Source organism: Anastrepha ludens, chromosome X, assembly GCF_028408465.1.
Source record: "Anastrepha ludens isolate Willacy chromosome X, idAnaLude1.1, whole genome shotgun sequence".
NCBI classification, from domain to species: Eukaryota; Metazoa; Arthropoda; class Insecta; order Diptera; family Tephritidae; genus Anastrepha; species Anastrepha ludens.
In genome coordinates this window covers 4,718,783-4,735,623 of record NC_071503.1, presented here as the reverse complement: position 1 = coordinate 4,735,623, position 16,841 = coordinate 4,718,783, and the positions used below count along the sequence as shown (strand labels likewise).

Here is a 16,841-nt window from a genome sequence, read left to right as displayed (position 1 = left end):
CGTATTCTTGAGACCGAAGGGTAAACGCGTAAATTCATATTTTCCGTTATTCATAGAAAATGCAGTCTTCTCTATATCGGATTCTTTCAATTGAATCTGATGGAAGCCGCTCTTAAGTTCAAGTACTGAGAAAATATTATTTTTGCCAAGTTGTGAAAGTACTTCATTAATGTCGGGTACAGTATCTAGGTTTAATTTGTGGTAATCTACTACCATTCTATATTTTTTTTACCTGATGCGTCTAACTTTTTCGGTACTACCTATACCGGTGAATTATATAGGGACCTGGAAGGTCGAGCAATACCATCTCGTAAGTATTCTTGAATTTGTTTTTCGACACGGTGTTTGAGACACATGGGATAGGAATCGTTTTTTGTATAGACTCGAGTTCCTGATATTGTTTTAATTTCGCTTTTTACAGAGGTTGTAAACGTCAGTTTTTCATCTGGATCGCCAAATAAAAATTTGTAATTCTCAGTTATTTTTCTCAACATTGAGTTTTGGATTGGGGTCAAATGTTCTGATCGTATATTGATTGAATTCACATTTTGTGAAATCTGTTCCTTTAGTTTTATTCAACAGTTTTTAATAGTCATATAATTATCCTTGGTGTATATTATTTCACAAATTTCTTTTAAAGAGTCGTTTCCTATGATGGCGTGAATTGATTTTAAACGGGGTAGGATAAAAAATTGTATATTGGATTTTTTTAATTTAAAGAGGTTTGCAAATGTGTGGTGGGTAACATCGATATATCCTTCTACTGAATTGGCTTTAAAAGGTGTTTAATTTCTAATTTTGTTTTACTAAACGAGGTTGAACGTAGTTCTTGTTAGAACCAGTATCTATCAAAATTTGTATTATCTCTATATCGCTCGCTTTGCTCTCAATGTATGGCAACGAAGAGACATTCATTCTAAAAAATGAATGTCTGTAAAATCAACGTCCTGAAATTGGTTCTTGAAATACGGTTGGTCGTTTTCTTTTATGTTATATTTTCTCATAGCGTCGACATATTCGGGTAATGGTGGAGTGTCTTCGTGGTATGGTGTGTTGGTTACATCCTCGGACTGTGTTTCTATATTAAAATTGCTTTGTCGTTTATCCTGTATGGGTGGTTCCATTGTTGCTGGCCTTTTTCCTTAGAAATTTTGATTCGATAGTGGCCGATTCATATAGTTTATTCTTCTTGTTTGTAGACTCTGGTCTACATCCATTGGCTCTGGTTTTTGCTAAGGGGTTTTGGTGCAAAATTTCGAGGTGGTGCGAATTGTGGACGATTATTATTGGTTTTTTTAACGAAGGGTCTTTGGAAATTATTATTATGGATAGCATTATTGTGTGATTGCGGGATGTACGCAAACTGGGGGTAAAATGTTTGTTGTCTTTGTGGGGTATGTTGGTTGAATCTTCTTGGTGGCACTAGTGGTGCTTGGTTCTGAAAACGTTTTCTATTTTGGTTTTTACAAGCGTAGTTCGTACGGTAATATTGGTTTTCGACTTTTAAACACAGGTGGAGTGCCTGTGGTAAGTCAACAGGTTCTCGCTTTCCGAGTAGGCGTGGAAGGTCTCCTCTTAGTCCACGAATGAACGTGTCGAAGGCTTTATCCGTATAAGTTTGTGTAAGGAGGCAAGTTGTGCATGGGATATGACCATAAATTCTATTTTATTTAGTATTAGTGATAGGTGTTTGTAAACTGTTTGGTAGTATTCTTGTATTGTTTAATTGCCTTGTACTAGGTTGGTCATTTGATATTCTACGGTGGATATGTCGCGTAATGAAATGTTAGACATTTAAATATGGATTTCCAATTTAATGGTGTATTGTTTGACTCCAAAATAGCATCAACTTCCCCGATAATTTTTTTTCGAATGACACTTAAAATGCCATAGAATTTGGGTGTTCCTACAGATGGTTCGTAGATCTTAAGGGTTCTTTCTACCAATTTCTTCCATGAATTAAATTCATCTTCTTTTCCGGAAAATTCCCTTATAGACCTGACAATGGCCGGTATTTTGTCTAGTTCGTTTAAATTATTAAGATGTTCAGGATTAATTATTTGGTCCGTCCCTATGGCTTCTCTGTCCGTGTTTCTTAGAACGTTCGTTACAATATTGGTAATAAATTCACTGAGTCCGGGTATAGTATTGGGATTTGGAGGGATTGGGAAAATGTTTTTCTAAATTTTCGGCATAACTTGAAGGGACTCCAAATTTTTAAACAACTTTTAACCTTTAATTTATTGTTTCATATAATACACTCTGTGCCGTTTGTATGTTTGTTACAGTTCCGGAAGTTCCGATCATCTGACAGTTGCGCTACTAGGAGACGTATACTTTGACAATTGTTTTAAGTTCTGTTGCGCGAAAACGTCTTTCTGTATATTTCATCTTACGAAAAATGCAGTGCCCGACTCGAAATAACTTTTGTTACGTTTGCTTATTCGCGCAAAAAATATTACGAAAACAGTGGTTAATTCGTTTCAGAAAATATTCAAGACTGCTTATGTTCCTTACATGTGGTATACTCCGGAAGTCGTGTGCGACTATTGCTATAGAAATTTATGCAAGTTTACTTATGGAAGGTCAACAATAAAGTACTCTGTACCAACAATTTGGCTACCACATACGGAGCACTGCAGTGAACTGTGTTACTTTTGCGTAACTTTTACTTAAACTAAAGGGTACCAATACTTTCGCCGCAACAAAATTCGGTACGCTAATGTAGAATCGGTTATTCTAGCGGTTCTGTACTCACCAGAAGAACGTATAGCGGCTTCAATGGAGATTTTTGATAATGTTCCCGAATTAAGGGATGGAGAACCAACAGTAGCACCAACAATGCTATCAACATTTCTTCCATCGAAAGCGAGATGCGGGTAACCAGAAGTATCGGAATTTGTACCAACACCCAGTGAACTTGGGACTGCAGTGCCGCATTTAGTAACGCAAGCCGACTTCAATGACCTTGTACGAGAAAGAAATTTGTCAAAGAGAACAGCCGAACTGTTTGCATCACGCTTTAAGCAGTGGAATATAGTGGCGGCTGAATTTAAAATAACAGCCGCTCGTGGTCGACGTAGCAGTATTCCATATGACGAATTTTTTAAATTGCACGAAGATTGATATTGATTCGAAGTTTGAAAAAATTTGTTACCCTCATATTTCAGAGGAGTGGCGACTTTTCATCGATGCATCGGTCAACAGCCTTAAAGTAGTACTGCTTCATATCGGTAACAAACATCCAGCTGTCCCGATCGCAGATGCCTCCAACCTCAAAGAAACATACGAAGGCATGGAATTAATATTACAGCTGAAAAACCACCAATGGGATTACTCATGGGTGTTAAGCGTGGATTTCCAACCCACCAGTGCTTTTTGTGTACATGGGAAGGTCGCGAAAGAGATCAGCATTACACTGAATGTAAGTGGAAGCCGCGAACATGCTACAAAGTAGGCGTAGAAAGTATAGAAAATCTACCATTAGTGCAGCCATCTCAAATCACATTAAACTCGGTGTCGTATCAAATTTTGTTAAAAAACTGGATCGTGAGGGCGAGGCGATTGCAAGTTTGCGCAATATTTTTCCAAAACTGAGCGGCGCAAAGATTCATTCAAGTATTTTTTTTACGAAGGCTTTTAGTAACTTTATTTTTTTAATGATGTGTATAATTTAAGGTGTTTTCAGTGGTCCGCAGATAAAAAAAATAGTTGCAAGTTATGAATTTTCATCAAAATTGAATGCTATCGAACAACGTGCATGGAAAGGCACAGTTGCCGTTATTGAGCAGTTCCTTGGCAACAATCGAGCTGACAATTATAAAAATATTGTTGCAGAAAAGATTTCGGCATATGGCGAAATAGGCATATTAATGTCGCTACAGATCAATTTCCTTCACAATCATTTAGATTGTTTCCCTGGCGATTTAGGAGCTTGTAGCGATGAACATGGCGAAAGGTTCCATCAGGACATTGCGGCGCTTTAAAGGACAAGACATTACGCATATGCTTGGCGAATACTGTTGGTCTATTTGTCGCGATATTGACACAAATGCTAACAAACGCAAAAATAAAAGGCCTAAGTTTCTTTAAAAGCATTAAAATTTTTAATGTAACAATTTTTAATTTTAATATTAAATATTATATAAAATTAATTAAAATTCGGGGTTTTATATCTCTATTGTAATGCGGAGTGAAATACCTTTCTTTTGAAACCCACATCGGCATATCTCATGCAATTTTGTTTTTTTAATTTCGAACAGGTGGCAACCCTGTGAAACATTGTCAGTGGCAACACCTAGGTGAAAAGTCTAGAAATGTGATACACTATCTGTGTGCCCAATTTCATTCAAATCCGTTAAGCTAATCCTGAGATCGTGTGGCTATACAGACATGCATACAAGAATTGCTCGTTTAAAGTTATAAAATACAAAAAAAAAATTGTTACGTTTACATGAAAATCGCCGATACAGGTGTATTTTTATTTTCTACCCACTTTCCGAAAAAGTATATTTGGTTCATAGAACAGAATGTGTGTAATGCGGTGTTATTACTACATTAATTTATTTAAAATTTTTTTTTATGGAGCAAGCTCCGTCTTTTTATCACAACTCTCAAATTTGAACTGAACTTTAAAAAATTTCTTAAAGCAAACTTATGCCCGAATTCTGTAAGCGAATCTCATCTCAAGTCACTAAAATTGAGATTATAAATTAGTGACTATTTTTGTGACTTGAGACGATTTTGCTATTCAATAAGGGCTGGGAATTCCGCTGAAACTTGTTAAGTGGTTTGAGATCTTGAATAGGTTCCCAGCAGAAGGATTTCGGGAATCTAAGAAACCTCCTGAAAACGTCTTTGTCCAGAGGAAATGGGTGTTTTGTGCTGCGTAAACTTGCCGGAATCCGTATACGCATATTTCTAAAACGTCAATAAATACACAATTATTCGTGTTCTTAAGAAATTTTTACCCAAAACATATTACTTCGCTTCATTTTCACGCTTTTTTTGCAATATATATAAAATAATTAATTCCTCTTCCATATTTCTCGTTTTGTGCGCTGCTCAGAAGTAGATCACTAATTAGTGACTTTTTTTTGAGACTTATGACGTGAGATTTCTTACTGAATTGCAACTAGTCTCAAAATCAAATTTCACCACGAAAAGTCTCAATTAGTGACTTGAGACTGCTTACAGAATTCGGGTATTAGTCTATGCATTCCCTTATTCACCTGTTATGCCGCGTGATCATATTCGCGGAATTTCGCTTGTTGCCATTCACACGGTTTATTGCAGACATAGCGTCAGCGAAAAGATCGAGCAACCGAAACGTGTGTAGTGGATAAACTTTCAACATAAGTAGCGTTAACTTACGTAATAATTTAAAAAGTACAACATATTGCTGAATACTAACCCTTGATGTAAATGTAGAGTAAGTTTTTTATGTGGATATTTTGAAATAATCTTGATAATACTCGTAATATTCATAGAATTTAGTTAATTATATACTTAAACTTTCACATCCATACATGCATCTATATGTATATATATATATATTATATATACAATCGGCGCGTACACCCTTTATGAGCGTTTGGCCGAGCTCCTCCTCCTATTTGTGGTGTGCGTCTGGATGTTGTTCCATAAATGGGACCTAAAGTTTCAAGCCGACTTCGAACGGCAGATATTTTTTATGAGGAGCTTTTTCATGGCAGAAATACACTCGGAGGTTTGCCATTGCCTGCCGAGAGCGACCCCTATTAGAAAAATGTTTTTCTTAATTTTGCTGTTTCACCGAGATTCGAACCTATGTTCCCTCTGTGAATTCCGAATGGTAGTCTCGCACCAACCCATTCGGCTACGGCCGCAAATATAATTGCTTTTCTTAAAAAAGTAAAGCTCACATAATATAAACATAAAAACTTGTTCCTTACTCCAGGTTTTGTGGAAAAAACGAGTGTAAAGGAGCGGCCGAAAAACTTTGTTGGAGCTTGTTTTGAGGAATTAAGTATTTTCTTAATCCTGTTAGTTATTTTTTCCGAGTGAAAAACAATGTGTGGATTTGTTCACGCACCAAGTAGAAGAGGGTGCAATGTATTTTCGCAACCTTATTTATAGTATCAAATCTGCAAAGCAGGCACTGTTAGCTTAACGAAAAATACAGATGGAAAAACAAATATGATAACAATATTATATGTATGTACATGCTAATTTTTGGTACGGTTACAGAGATCGGATGTTTCTACTGTTATTTTAGAAGGAATGCCTGTAGGTATAACAAAGAAAGAATGCCTGTAGGAATAATACAAAGTATTTTCTATAACTTAAACTAAATGGGGGTTTATGCAGATTCCTGCTGCATACATACTCCCCCCGTTGGAAGGTGTAGGCTTTCAACCAAATCTGTTTCAACCGGAAGTGCTGCAATCTTAGTTATAGCTCGTTTTACTGGCCCATTTGCTGTTTTAATGATCGCTGCTCTAACATATCCGTCAGCGCCACTGAAGGTGTGTTCAACCCGACCCAGACTCCATTTTAAAGGCGGTTGATTGTCATCCTTTAAAAGCACCATAGCACCTTGTTGTATGTTTGCCATAGGGTTTCGCCACTTACACCTCTCTTGCAGTAATGATAGATACGCAGTGCTCCACCTTTGCCAAAAGATTTGCTGCATCTGACAAATTCGCTGCCACCGGCTTAGACGGTTCATATTTAGATGCGTAACAATTGGTTCTTCTATGGCTGTAAATGACCCACCAATGAGAAAGTGCGCTGGTGTAAGCACGTCAAGATCGTCTGGATTTTCTGTAATTGGACAAAGGGGACGAGAATTTAAAATAGCAGAAATTTCACAAATGAGAGTGCGAAGCTCATCGAAGGTTAAAATAGAGACGCCAACGGTGCGATAGAAATGAAGTTTTGCGGACTTGACCGCAGCTTCCCATAAGCCGCCAAAATGGGGCGAGCGGGGAGGAATAAATTTCCAACCAATTTGATTTTCAATGCAAGCTTCAGCTACTGCTCTATTGTGATTTTGATCGGCGAATAGTTTTCGCAGCTCTTCTAGCTCATTTTTTGCCCCAAAAAAATTTGTAGCGTTATCAGACCAAATAGTGTTTGGCTTGCCTCTAATGCTGATAAATCGTTTGAGTGCAGCAATGAACGATGACGTCGATAAATCTTGGACAAGTTCAAGATGACATGCTTTCGTTGAAAAACAAACAAAGATACATACGTAGCATTTCACGGGTGGCCGGTTGCGCACCTCACATTTGTACTGGAGTGGTCCACAATAGTCAACACCTGTTGTAATAAAAGGTCTAGATGGTCTCACACGGTCTGTTGGAAGTTGACCCATAATTTGCTGCAGTACCCTGGGCTTAAGGCGGAAGCACCTCAAGCATTTATTAATGATTTTTGAAACTGTTTTGCGCCCACCAATAGGCCAAAACTGCTGACGAATTGATGCTAATAAGCTCTGCGGTCCTGCATGCAATAGTTTACGATGATAGAATTTAATGAGTGCGGAAGTGACTGGATGCTGTTTAGGTAGCAAAAGTGGGTGTTTTGCCTCGAATTCTAAATTCGAATTATAGAGCCGCCCTCCAACGCGTAATGAACCAAAGTCGTCGATAAATGGATTGAGTGACAGTAAATGGTTGCAGGAAGGCAACTGTTTGTTTTCTTTCAGTATTTTGTATTCTGATGCGAAGTGCACTTGCTGGATATGCCTGATTAGCAGCAGTGTACCGCCTTTAATGTCGTCGACTGTGAGAAATCCAGCTGATGGTAAAGTTCGTTTTGATTTAATGTGGCGAAATTTGTAAACGTACGCAAACACGCGCTGTAACTTGCTGAATGAATTTTGGAACTTGCAACCGTAAGTTTCGTCGATTTGAGTTGCAGCAATTAAAACATGGCGCCGTCTTTCTGGAAGATTAGATAAGAAATTCATATTGCTTGGCCAATGCGCTGAATCAAATTGGAGGAATGAAGGTCCATTAGCCCATAGGGTGTTATTTAGAAGCTCTTTTGGAGTGCAGCCGCGCGAAAGAATATCCGCAGGATTCAGTTCGGTTGGAACGTGATGCCAGGTCATACCTGATGTAAGCGATTGTATTTTAGCTACGCGATTTGATACGAATATGTTAAAATTACTGGGAGCAGATCGTAGCCACGACAATACAACCATTGAATCCGACCAACAATGGCACTCATATGATAGTTGGCTATTTTCCAAAATATTTGAAACCAATTCCGCTAACAACAACGCAGCAGACAACTCGAGTTTCGGAACCGTGATCGACTTCAAAGGTGCAACTCTGGACTTGGAACATAGAAGATGTATTTTGTTGACGCCGTGCTTTTCAACGCGTGTGTAAACACAAGCACCATAAGCGGATAGACTGGCATCACAAAAGGCATGAATTTGAACGCGGGCTTGCAGTGCAAGCACGTATCGTGGAAAATGAAGATTGCTAACGAATGAAAGTTGACCACACAAGTCCAACCAAATGGACTGTAGCGATTGCGGCAGGCTTTCGTCCCAAACCAGTTTTTCCTTCCATAAGGCTTGCATGAAGATCTTCAGCTTTGTGATAACTGGGCATATTAAGCCAAGTGGATCGTAGAACCGCGCTATGACTGAAAGAATAGATCGCTTTGTTATTTTCTGCGAATTCAAGATTGGTGTGAAACTGAATAGAAAGTTGTCTGAGATACGTTCCCACACAAGGCCAAGTGCCTTTGTCACATCTGTACCATCATGAAACTTTATGAATTTTTCGCAATTACTTTCGTCTTCATCTTTCAAAACATCAACTTCATTAGAACACCATTTTCGAATTGGAAAGCCTCCTCGTAGAAGTAGCTGTCTGATCTCTTGCTTCATTTGTATGACCTCCTCGATTGAATCGCCACCAGATATCAAATCATCCACGTAAAAATCTCTTCGAATGATTTTAGCGCCGACTGGAAATGATTCCTCCTCATCAAATGTAAGCTGATGCATAGCTCGAATAGCTAGGAAAGCAGCAGGCCTCGTTCCATATGTGACCGTGTTTAACTTGTATGTCTTGATTTGCTCAGATGGGTCATCGCGCCAAAGAATGCACTGCAACTGATCATCAGGGCTACTCATTTTAATGCAGCGATACATTTTACATATGTCGCCAAGTAGTGCAACTTTGAAAAGTCTAAAGCGAAGCAAGATGTTAAAAAGTTTTGGCTGAATGATTGGCCCTGGTAGCAACAAATCGTTTAGCGAATACCCTGAAGTAGTTTTAGCGGACCCATCAAAAACCACGCGCAGTTTTGTAGTGGTACTGTCTTGCTTTTTAACGCAGTGATGCGGTAAGTAGTAAACTGGTTTGTCTGCTTGAAATGATGCCAGCGACATATGACCAAGGTCCTTATACTCCTGCATAAATGCCGAATATAAAAGTTTTGTGGATTCATCCTTTTGGAGTTTTATTTCTAGCGCCCTGAATCTACGTAAAGCAAGATAATGCGATTCACCAAGAGCATCAAGATCGGATTTAGGTGGTAGTCTAACTGAGTAGTCCCCTGAAGGCAAACGAAGAAAATTTTGTATGAAATGCTGCTCACAAAAAGCGTCCTCTTCTGATAATGCTGGAGTAGAATCGAAACCATTTTCGATCTCCCAAAAGCGTTTAACAATGTTTGAAAGTGTATCAAAATTATCATGTGGAAGTGTTAATTTTCTGAATGCCGAAAGAGTTGTTAATTTATTACTGATATGTGATGCGCCTCCAGAAACTACCCAGCCCAACTTAGTTTTTTGCAGTGTTGGTAAGTGATCAGCAATTCTAAATTGTCCAACGCAAATTAAGTCGTAGAATAATTCCGCACCGATCAAAACATCAATACGGTTTGCTTTGAAGAATGATGGGTCAGCTAAATTAATGTTGTTTGGTATGTTCCACCCCTCAATGCTGATATCAAAATTCGGCTGATAGTCTGTTATGCTTTGTGTTATTAAAGCTGTGAAGGATGTCGAAAACCGACCATCATGCGCTTGGGCAAATATGTCGACGCATCTGTCTGCATTGAGACTCGATTCTCCAATGCCAGATACTAAAACTGGTGAATGATGAGACCGAAGTTGAAGTTGATTTGCTAACCGGGATGTAATGAAATTTAATTGAGACGCAGAGTCTAAAATAGCGCGACAAGGAATTAATGTGCCTGCACGATTTTTTACTAAAATGATGGCCGTTGCTAACAGCACACAATTGTTAGACACATTTTTCAAGGCTAAAGGTTTGGGACTTGCAACTAATGATGTTAATGCTGATTGCGATGTTGTAACCTGGCTATTTGGTACAGGCGATCCCACAATCGGTTTTGGTACACTATCTTGCTTGCCATTTAAATGCAGTAAAGTGTTATGTTTTGCTTGGCAATACCTGCAATTGCCAGATTTGCATTGCTTGATAGTGTGACCCTTGCGTAGGCAATTTAAGCACAAATGAAATTTTTTTGCTTCCTTATAACGCAAATTTGGAGAAAGATTCAAAAACGAAGTGCAACCAGTAATGAAATGCTCTTTGGAATCACAAAAAATACAGAGTGGAGTGGGCTTGCCACCACCTACAGTAACGAGTACGCTTGCTTTTGATTTTGCTTGAGATACAATATTTTTCACCTGTTTGCTAGGTGCCTGTATGACCATAGCGTTTTCCAAATTCTCCATCATGCGGCATCTTCTTTCCAAAAACGTTGACATATCAGTCCATGTAGGTAATTTGTGTGCAGATAAGTTCTCTTCCCATTTTTCGTGCGTTTGTCGATCCAGTTTGCTTGTGATGAGGTGAATGAGTAAGCCATTATATATATCTTCAGTAGTTGCTAAAGTTTGCAGCGCTCGAAGATGTGCATTTACTTGATCGCTTAATTTTCGTAACCCATCTGATGCGCCCATTTCCATACCTTGTAGCCCGAAAATTGCCTTTATGTGTGCCTGGAAATGAAGTAATTTATTATCAAAACGTACTTTTAATAAATCTAAAGCTTTGTCGTAATTCTCTTCACTGGGCTCGAGTGAGCGCACAGTGTCTAAAGCTGCATCACTGAGACTAGTGATCAAGTACTGCATTTTTTCTAATTTGGACATCTCCACGTCTTTGTCTATTGCTGAAGTAAACGTGCTGAAAAACGAGGGCCAGTCGAGATAGGAGCCACTAAAAACTGGAATTTTGAGCTCAGGTAGCCTGGATCGTCGTTGTAACTGCTGCGGCGTAATGTCGTCCCAAGAGAATTGTCGTAGTGTTGAAGAGTGCGCGCCAGATGACTTATGTTTTGTATTCAGCCAACGATTAATTTTTACCTCTACCTCAATATACACTTTGGAGAAATTTTCGTCAGCATCAGACTCAAATTCCTTGCGGTCCAATCGCCTAAGTGTTGATCGTGCATTTTCGAAGTTTGCCTGCAAACGCTCAGCATGTTTAAGTCGCGCAGAAAGTTCAGCCTCATCTAAGTTTTTTAGCTGCTCGTTCGTAAGGAAGCTATTGAGATTATCTAGCTGGCGTTGAAACGCATTGCCTTCCTTTTTGTAGAAAGCGATTTCACCTGCTACACCAGGATTCTCATCAGACGATTTACACTCTTTCGGCATTTTATAAATATATTTTCTTTTGTTGAGTTCTATTTACTTTTCACTGCACTAATTGTCTTTATGTTTGTACTAATCGTTAACAGTTAATAGAAAAAACACCAAATGTCTTTATTTTAAGCGAAAAACAACCTGTTTTGCCTTCGATAGCTGTACTTGTGTAAATGGGTATACAAACACTCACGGCCGCGACGAAAATGTACATACATATGTTTTAAACTATGTGCGTACAAATATGCGTACCGAAATTACTTCTACTTGGGATACGAAAATTCTAAAACGATACGGTTAATCAAATAATTATATATGTATATTATGATTTATTCGATCACGTCGGGGTCACCAATGTTTTGAGGAATTAAGTATTTTCTTAATCCTGTTAGTTATTTTTTCCGAGTGAAAAACAATGTGTGGATTTGTTCACGCACCAAGTAGAAGAGGGTGCAATGTATTTTCGCAACCTTATTTATAGTATCAAATCTGCAAAGCAGGCACTGTTAGCTTAACGAAAAATACAGATGGAAAAACAAATATGATAACAATATTATATGTATGTACATGCTAATTTTTGGTACGGTTACAGAGATCGGATGTTTCTACTGTTATTTTAGAAGGAATGCCTGTAGGTATAACAAAGAAAGAATGCCTGTAGGAATAATACAAAGTATTTTCTATAACTTAAACTAAATGGGGGTTTATGCAGATTCCTGCTGCATACAGAGCTCTAGACATTTGTGATGTTCAATTTATATTAACAAATAAATATGTATATCGATTTCATCAAATCGGCGCCACTTACGGTTGCATCCTGTTACGGTAGCATCAAGCGAACCGTCATTCTCCACTTTGCGAAGATTATAGACTTAACTGCGCAACAAAACAGAAGAAGAACTACTCAATGTATTAGCGCTACTGACTATCCACCTAGACATTGTAGTCACTACCCAAAATATACTTGATATTTTGGTTAAGAAGAAAAGGAGAATCGACATCTCGCACTGGGGTTTTTTTTTTGTCGGGACAACTAGCAAGTGCAGCACTCAGACATTGTACTACACTTGGATTCCCTTTTAATTTTCTTTAAATCTACCCGATCTCGGAAGATATCTGAGTAGATCTTGGTCGCTTCTTAACACATCAGTGCCAAAGACCTCAAACCTGATCCTCCTCGCCACACTGAAACTCAATGTACCTGTGGTCCGAGCACGAATCTTCGGCAAGGACTCTCCAGTTCTTGATTGACCACCCAAGTTTTGAGTTTGATAGGGTTAGATCAATCACCTCCTGCCTTCTAGCCGTTACAAACGTTGGCTGTGAACCCTTGTTATGTATGTCTAGGCAGGAGGACGCGATAAATTCGAATAGTCGAGAGCCCCGTCCATTGCACTTGCTGCTGCCCCAGATTGTATGCTGAGCATTAGCATCGCAACATAGGATGAGGCCCAGACTGCGCCGTTCACAGAACCTCACGAGACTAGTGGCCTTCCCGGGTGGTGGCCCTTCCAGAGCATCGTAAGGAAAATAAGCAGATGCAATCACAAACTTCGAAAATCCGCGTCTACCTCTGTAACACACCTCAGCCGCTACCAGGTCTTGGCAACAGAATTGCTCAATACCCGTCACAGTGAGATGGGATGATACTATAAGACCGGCCCTAGGTCTGCTAGAACTCCTGTCATATAATAACGTGGCCCCTTTCAGCTCACTTAAGCCACAGAGACGGCCCCTAAAGACCCAGGGCTCTTGCAGTGCTGTTATGTGGGGTAATGTGTGCAGCTGGGAAAGCCTTCTACTGAGTAGTGCAGTAGCGGCTTTGGAATGCTGCAAGTTAATTTGCGTCACCGTCAAGGGACGATAGCTACAGGAATCGTCCGAGTCAATCATTTGGGAAAGACATGGAAGCTGACCGTCCCAAAGAAGAGACTCAGATGGTTCCCGTACCGTGAGCCCATGACATCAACACTGGCCTCGTCCACTCGCACCACAAGAGCAGCGCCTTCCTTCCCTTCCCGGTTTTTGCTCTTGGTGTACGAGACGACTCGCCAAAGCCTCGTGTTGATGCCCGGATTCTGGGCACGTAGACAGGATAGGACATCCGCCGTAGACAGGTCTGGATCCAGAATCCAGCAGATGGCCTTCCTGAGGGGTACACTCTCCTCGCTGTAGACTGCGAAGCGAGTGGTCCCCATAAGGGGCACGTTATTGACCACAGTCCTGATCCACTCGAAGTTGGCCAGAGACGCGCACGTCACCTTTATGGTGCCGCCCTTTGTCTCATAGCCCTTCGCGTTGGCTTTCGGACCGGAGGCAATAACCCGACGCATCAGTTGACTTTTGTAGTATTTGATTTCTGCATCCGTCAGCTGATGGTCAGGTCCCAGTTTTCCAATCACAGCCACAGGCCGTGGGCCAGCAGCCTTCTCGCTATAGGATGGCTTGGCCGCACCCTTGGATGTGCTTGGGCGAAGGTCCAGCTCCCGATCCTCCACTGACGAAGATTTCGCCGGGCAGACAACTGTGCTGGACATTTTGTCGAGGCGCCGATAGGGACGTGGCTCAGCAGAACCTTTTCCCGCCACATTGACGCCAAGACAGCGCTCGTACCTTGGGCAGACGCAGAAGGGCCGGCAGAGCCACATGAGGATTTCTCCCGCATGAGCCTTGCCCGCCGCTTTCTTCTCTTCCGCCTTGCCACGCTCTTCGATTTCCCTGCTTCTTTGGGAGGTCGTGCAGCCATCGAAGAGACCTCACAACTCAGGCCCTCAGAAGCAGGGAAACATTTTTCAGACTCTGAAGGAGAGGAGATTGCGATAGCAACCCCCGTCTCCTCCAGGATGCGCTCTCGCTCGTAGAGCTGAGAGACTTGGGTAATGGTTGGGGCCTCCAGAATCCATGCCCCTGCCGCCGAAGCGGGTGGATTGCCGCTTGTGTGGATTCCACCTGGAGTAAAAATACCATTGTTTTCCATTACCATTGGTTTTTTTCGGGACTCCTCCCTAGCCAGTTTGGTTCGCGGATGCACCCTGATTCTATGCCAACTTTGAGTCATCACACGAGTGTTGATCCCACCCCATCAGGGAAGGCCACTCTTGTGATGCCAGGGCTTCCCCATCCACCACCTGGGACGCGCCCGATGGGAGATCAGGCAACTCCACACAGGATTGTGATTACTTAGTTCACAGAAAAGTAATTATTCCCCAAATTTGTAATGTATATGATGCCGAATACTTACTTCAACACTTCAGTTCAACTTGTAAACTTATATATACAACTATAGTTTACTTATAACAGGAAATATAACATTGCATTGAGATATTAATATATATATATATATATATATAATTGGCGCGTACACTTCTTGTTAGGTGTTTGGCCGAGCTCCTCCTCCTATTTGTGGTGTGCGTGTTGATGTTGTTCCACAAATGGAGGGACCTACAGTTTCAAGCCGACTCCGAACGGCAGATATTTTTATGAGGAGCTTTTTCATGGCAGAAATACACTCGGAGGTTTGCCATTGCCTGCCGAGGGTCGACCGCTATTAGAAAAATGTTTTTATTCATTTTGCTTTGACCGAGATTCGAACCAACGACCTCTCTGTGAATTCCGAATGGTAATCACGCACCTACCCATTCGGCCACGGCGGCCGCCAATAATATATAGGGTGGTTAAATTTCACACCTAAACGTCAACGACACCGTTGGCCTTCTTTCTTTGGGGTTATTTGAAAGAAAAGGTGTACGTCAATAAGCCAGCAACAATTTAAGAGCTAAAGGATGAGATAATTCGGCACATTAACGGCATAGAACCTCAATTATGCCTCAGCGTCATCGAAGACCATCGGATGGAGGTGTGCCGCCAAGACCTTGGCGGCCATTTGGTCACAATTTTGTTCCATACATAATTGAGTCATACCAGTATTATCATAATAAAGAGAAATGACAATAAGTTAAAATAAAAAATTGTATTTTATTCAAAATCAGCACCGGCCCTTGAAACTTAATTACCCTTTATGCGGTGATCTATGATTACTATAAGTTTCTTAGAATTTGTGATGCTAACGTTACAGTAAGAATTTTTAGCAATTGGCATTATATATATGATGGTACGCGCAATATAGCAATTTATATTTTGAGCGATACATTTAGAACTTTCAAAGTGTTCAATATGTCCTTTGATCAATATTTGTTGAATAAAATAAGCAAAACTTATATTTCAATTCATAACTAGTTATCAATTTAATAAGAAAATTTCTTGCACAAACATCAGGTCCTCATTGCAATATCATTCCAAATAGCATCCGAAGATCAAAGAAAGAAAAAACCAAACGCGCATACATAAATGAATATCCACAAATACAATCTGTCAAAAAACTATCGGGAATTGCTCATTTAAAAAACGCGCGTTACACATACTTACGTCTAATTTTTTTTTGCTGGAATGTTAGTACAACTGTCTTCTATAGTGTAGCAGAGTTTGAGCCTGATCTGTCAATTAGCTTGTTTTTGGCATTTAATTATATCAGTCAACCGCAGGTGTACTCACTATAGATAAAAATATGGAACAAAGAATTTGTCTTAAATTTTGTGTTTTGAACGGGATTACGTGTGCCGAATCGTTGAAAATGTTGCAGAAAGCCGGTGAGTGTGCTTTATCAAAAACGGGTCTACGAGTGGTATAAGGCTCATTTAAGTTTGAGGGAGGTAGCTCGTGATCTTAAGGTGTCTCACGAGTAAATTCGCAACATTTTACATCATCAATTGGGCATGAGACGCGTGGCTGCTCGACTCGTTCCAAGAGAGTTGAAATTCTTAAAACAAAATTCATCGGAAGAAGGTGGCTGAAGACATGCTTGAGCATGTGAATTCGGACCCAACGTTTATCCAGCGCATCATAACAGGCGATCAGACGTGGGTATTTGAAATACAAACCATTCAACAGGCGGCTGAATCCAAATGAGCCGAAAGCCAGAAAAAACCACGTCAAAGTCGGCCAAAATAAATTTTGATGATTAAACAACTATTTTGCGTTTTATTGAACAATTACCGGTACTTTTTTGACAGAGTGTACATATTTTAGTCGAAGGCACCACATATGTACATACGTGTCGTGCGTGGACTATCACATATAACACATAATCTATTTTGCTCTCAGTCAAATTCGTTGCCACAACGAAACCATTGTGACAGACCTATAACACAGAATTCGG

General features: G+C 40.1%; 1 protein-coding gene across 1 annotated transcript; it reads right to left on the bottom strand.

Annotated features, from left to right (window-relative positions):
• Positions 1–6,340: 6,340 nt before the first annotated feature.
• LOC128869691 (uncharacterized) lies at positions 6,341–11,638 on the bottom strand. Its single transcript, XM_054112298.1, has one exon. The coding sequence runs from the start codon at positions 11,636–11,638 to the stop codon at positions 6,341–6,343; it is 5,298 nt and encodes a 1,765-aa protein (XP_053968273.1).
• Positions 11,639–16,841: the final 5,203 nt, after the last annotated feature.

Coding starts and splice junctions, on each gene's coding strand:
- LOC128869691 (XM_054112298.1), bottom strand. CDS start 11,638: ATGCCGAAAGAGTGTAAATCGTCTGATGAGAATCCTGGTGTAGCAGGT.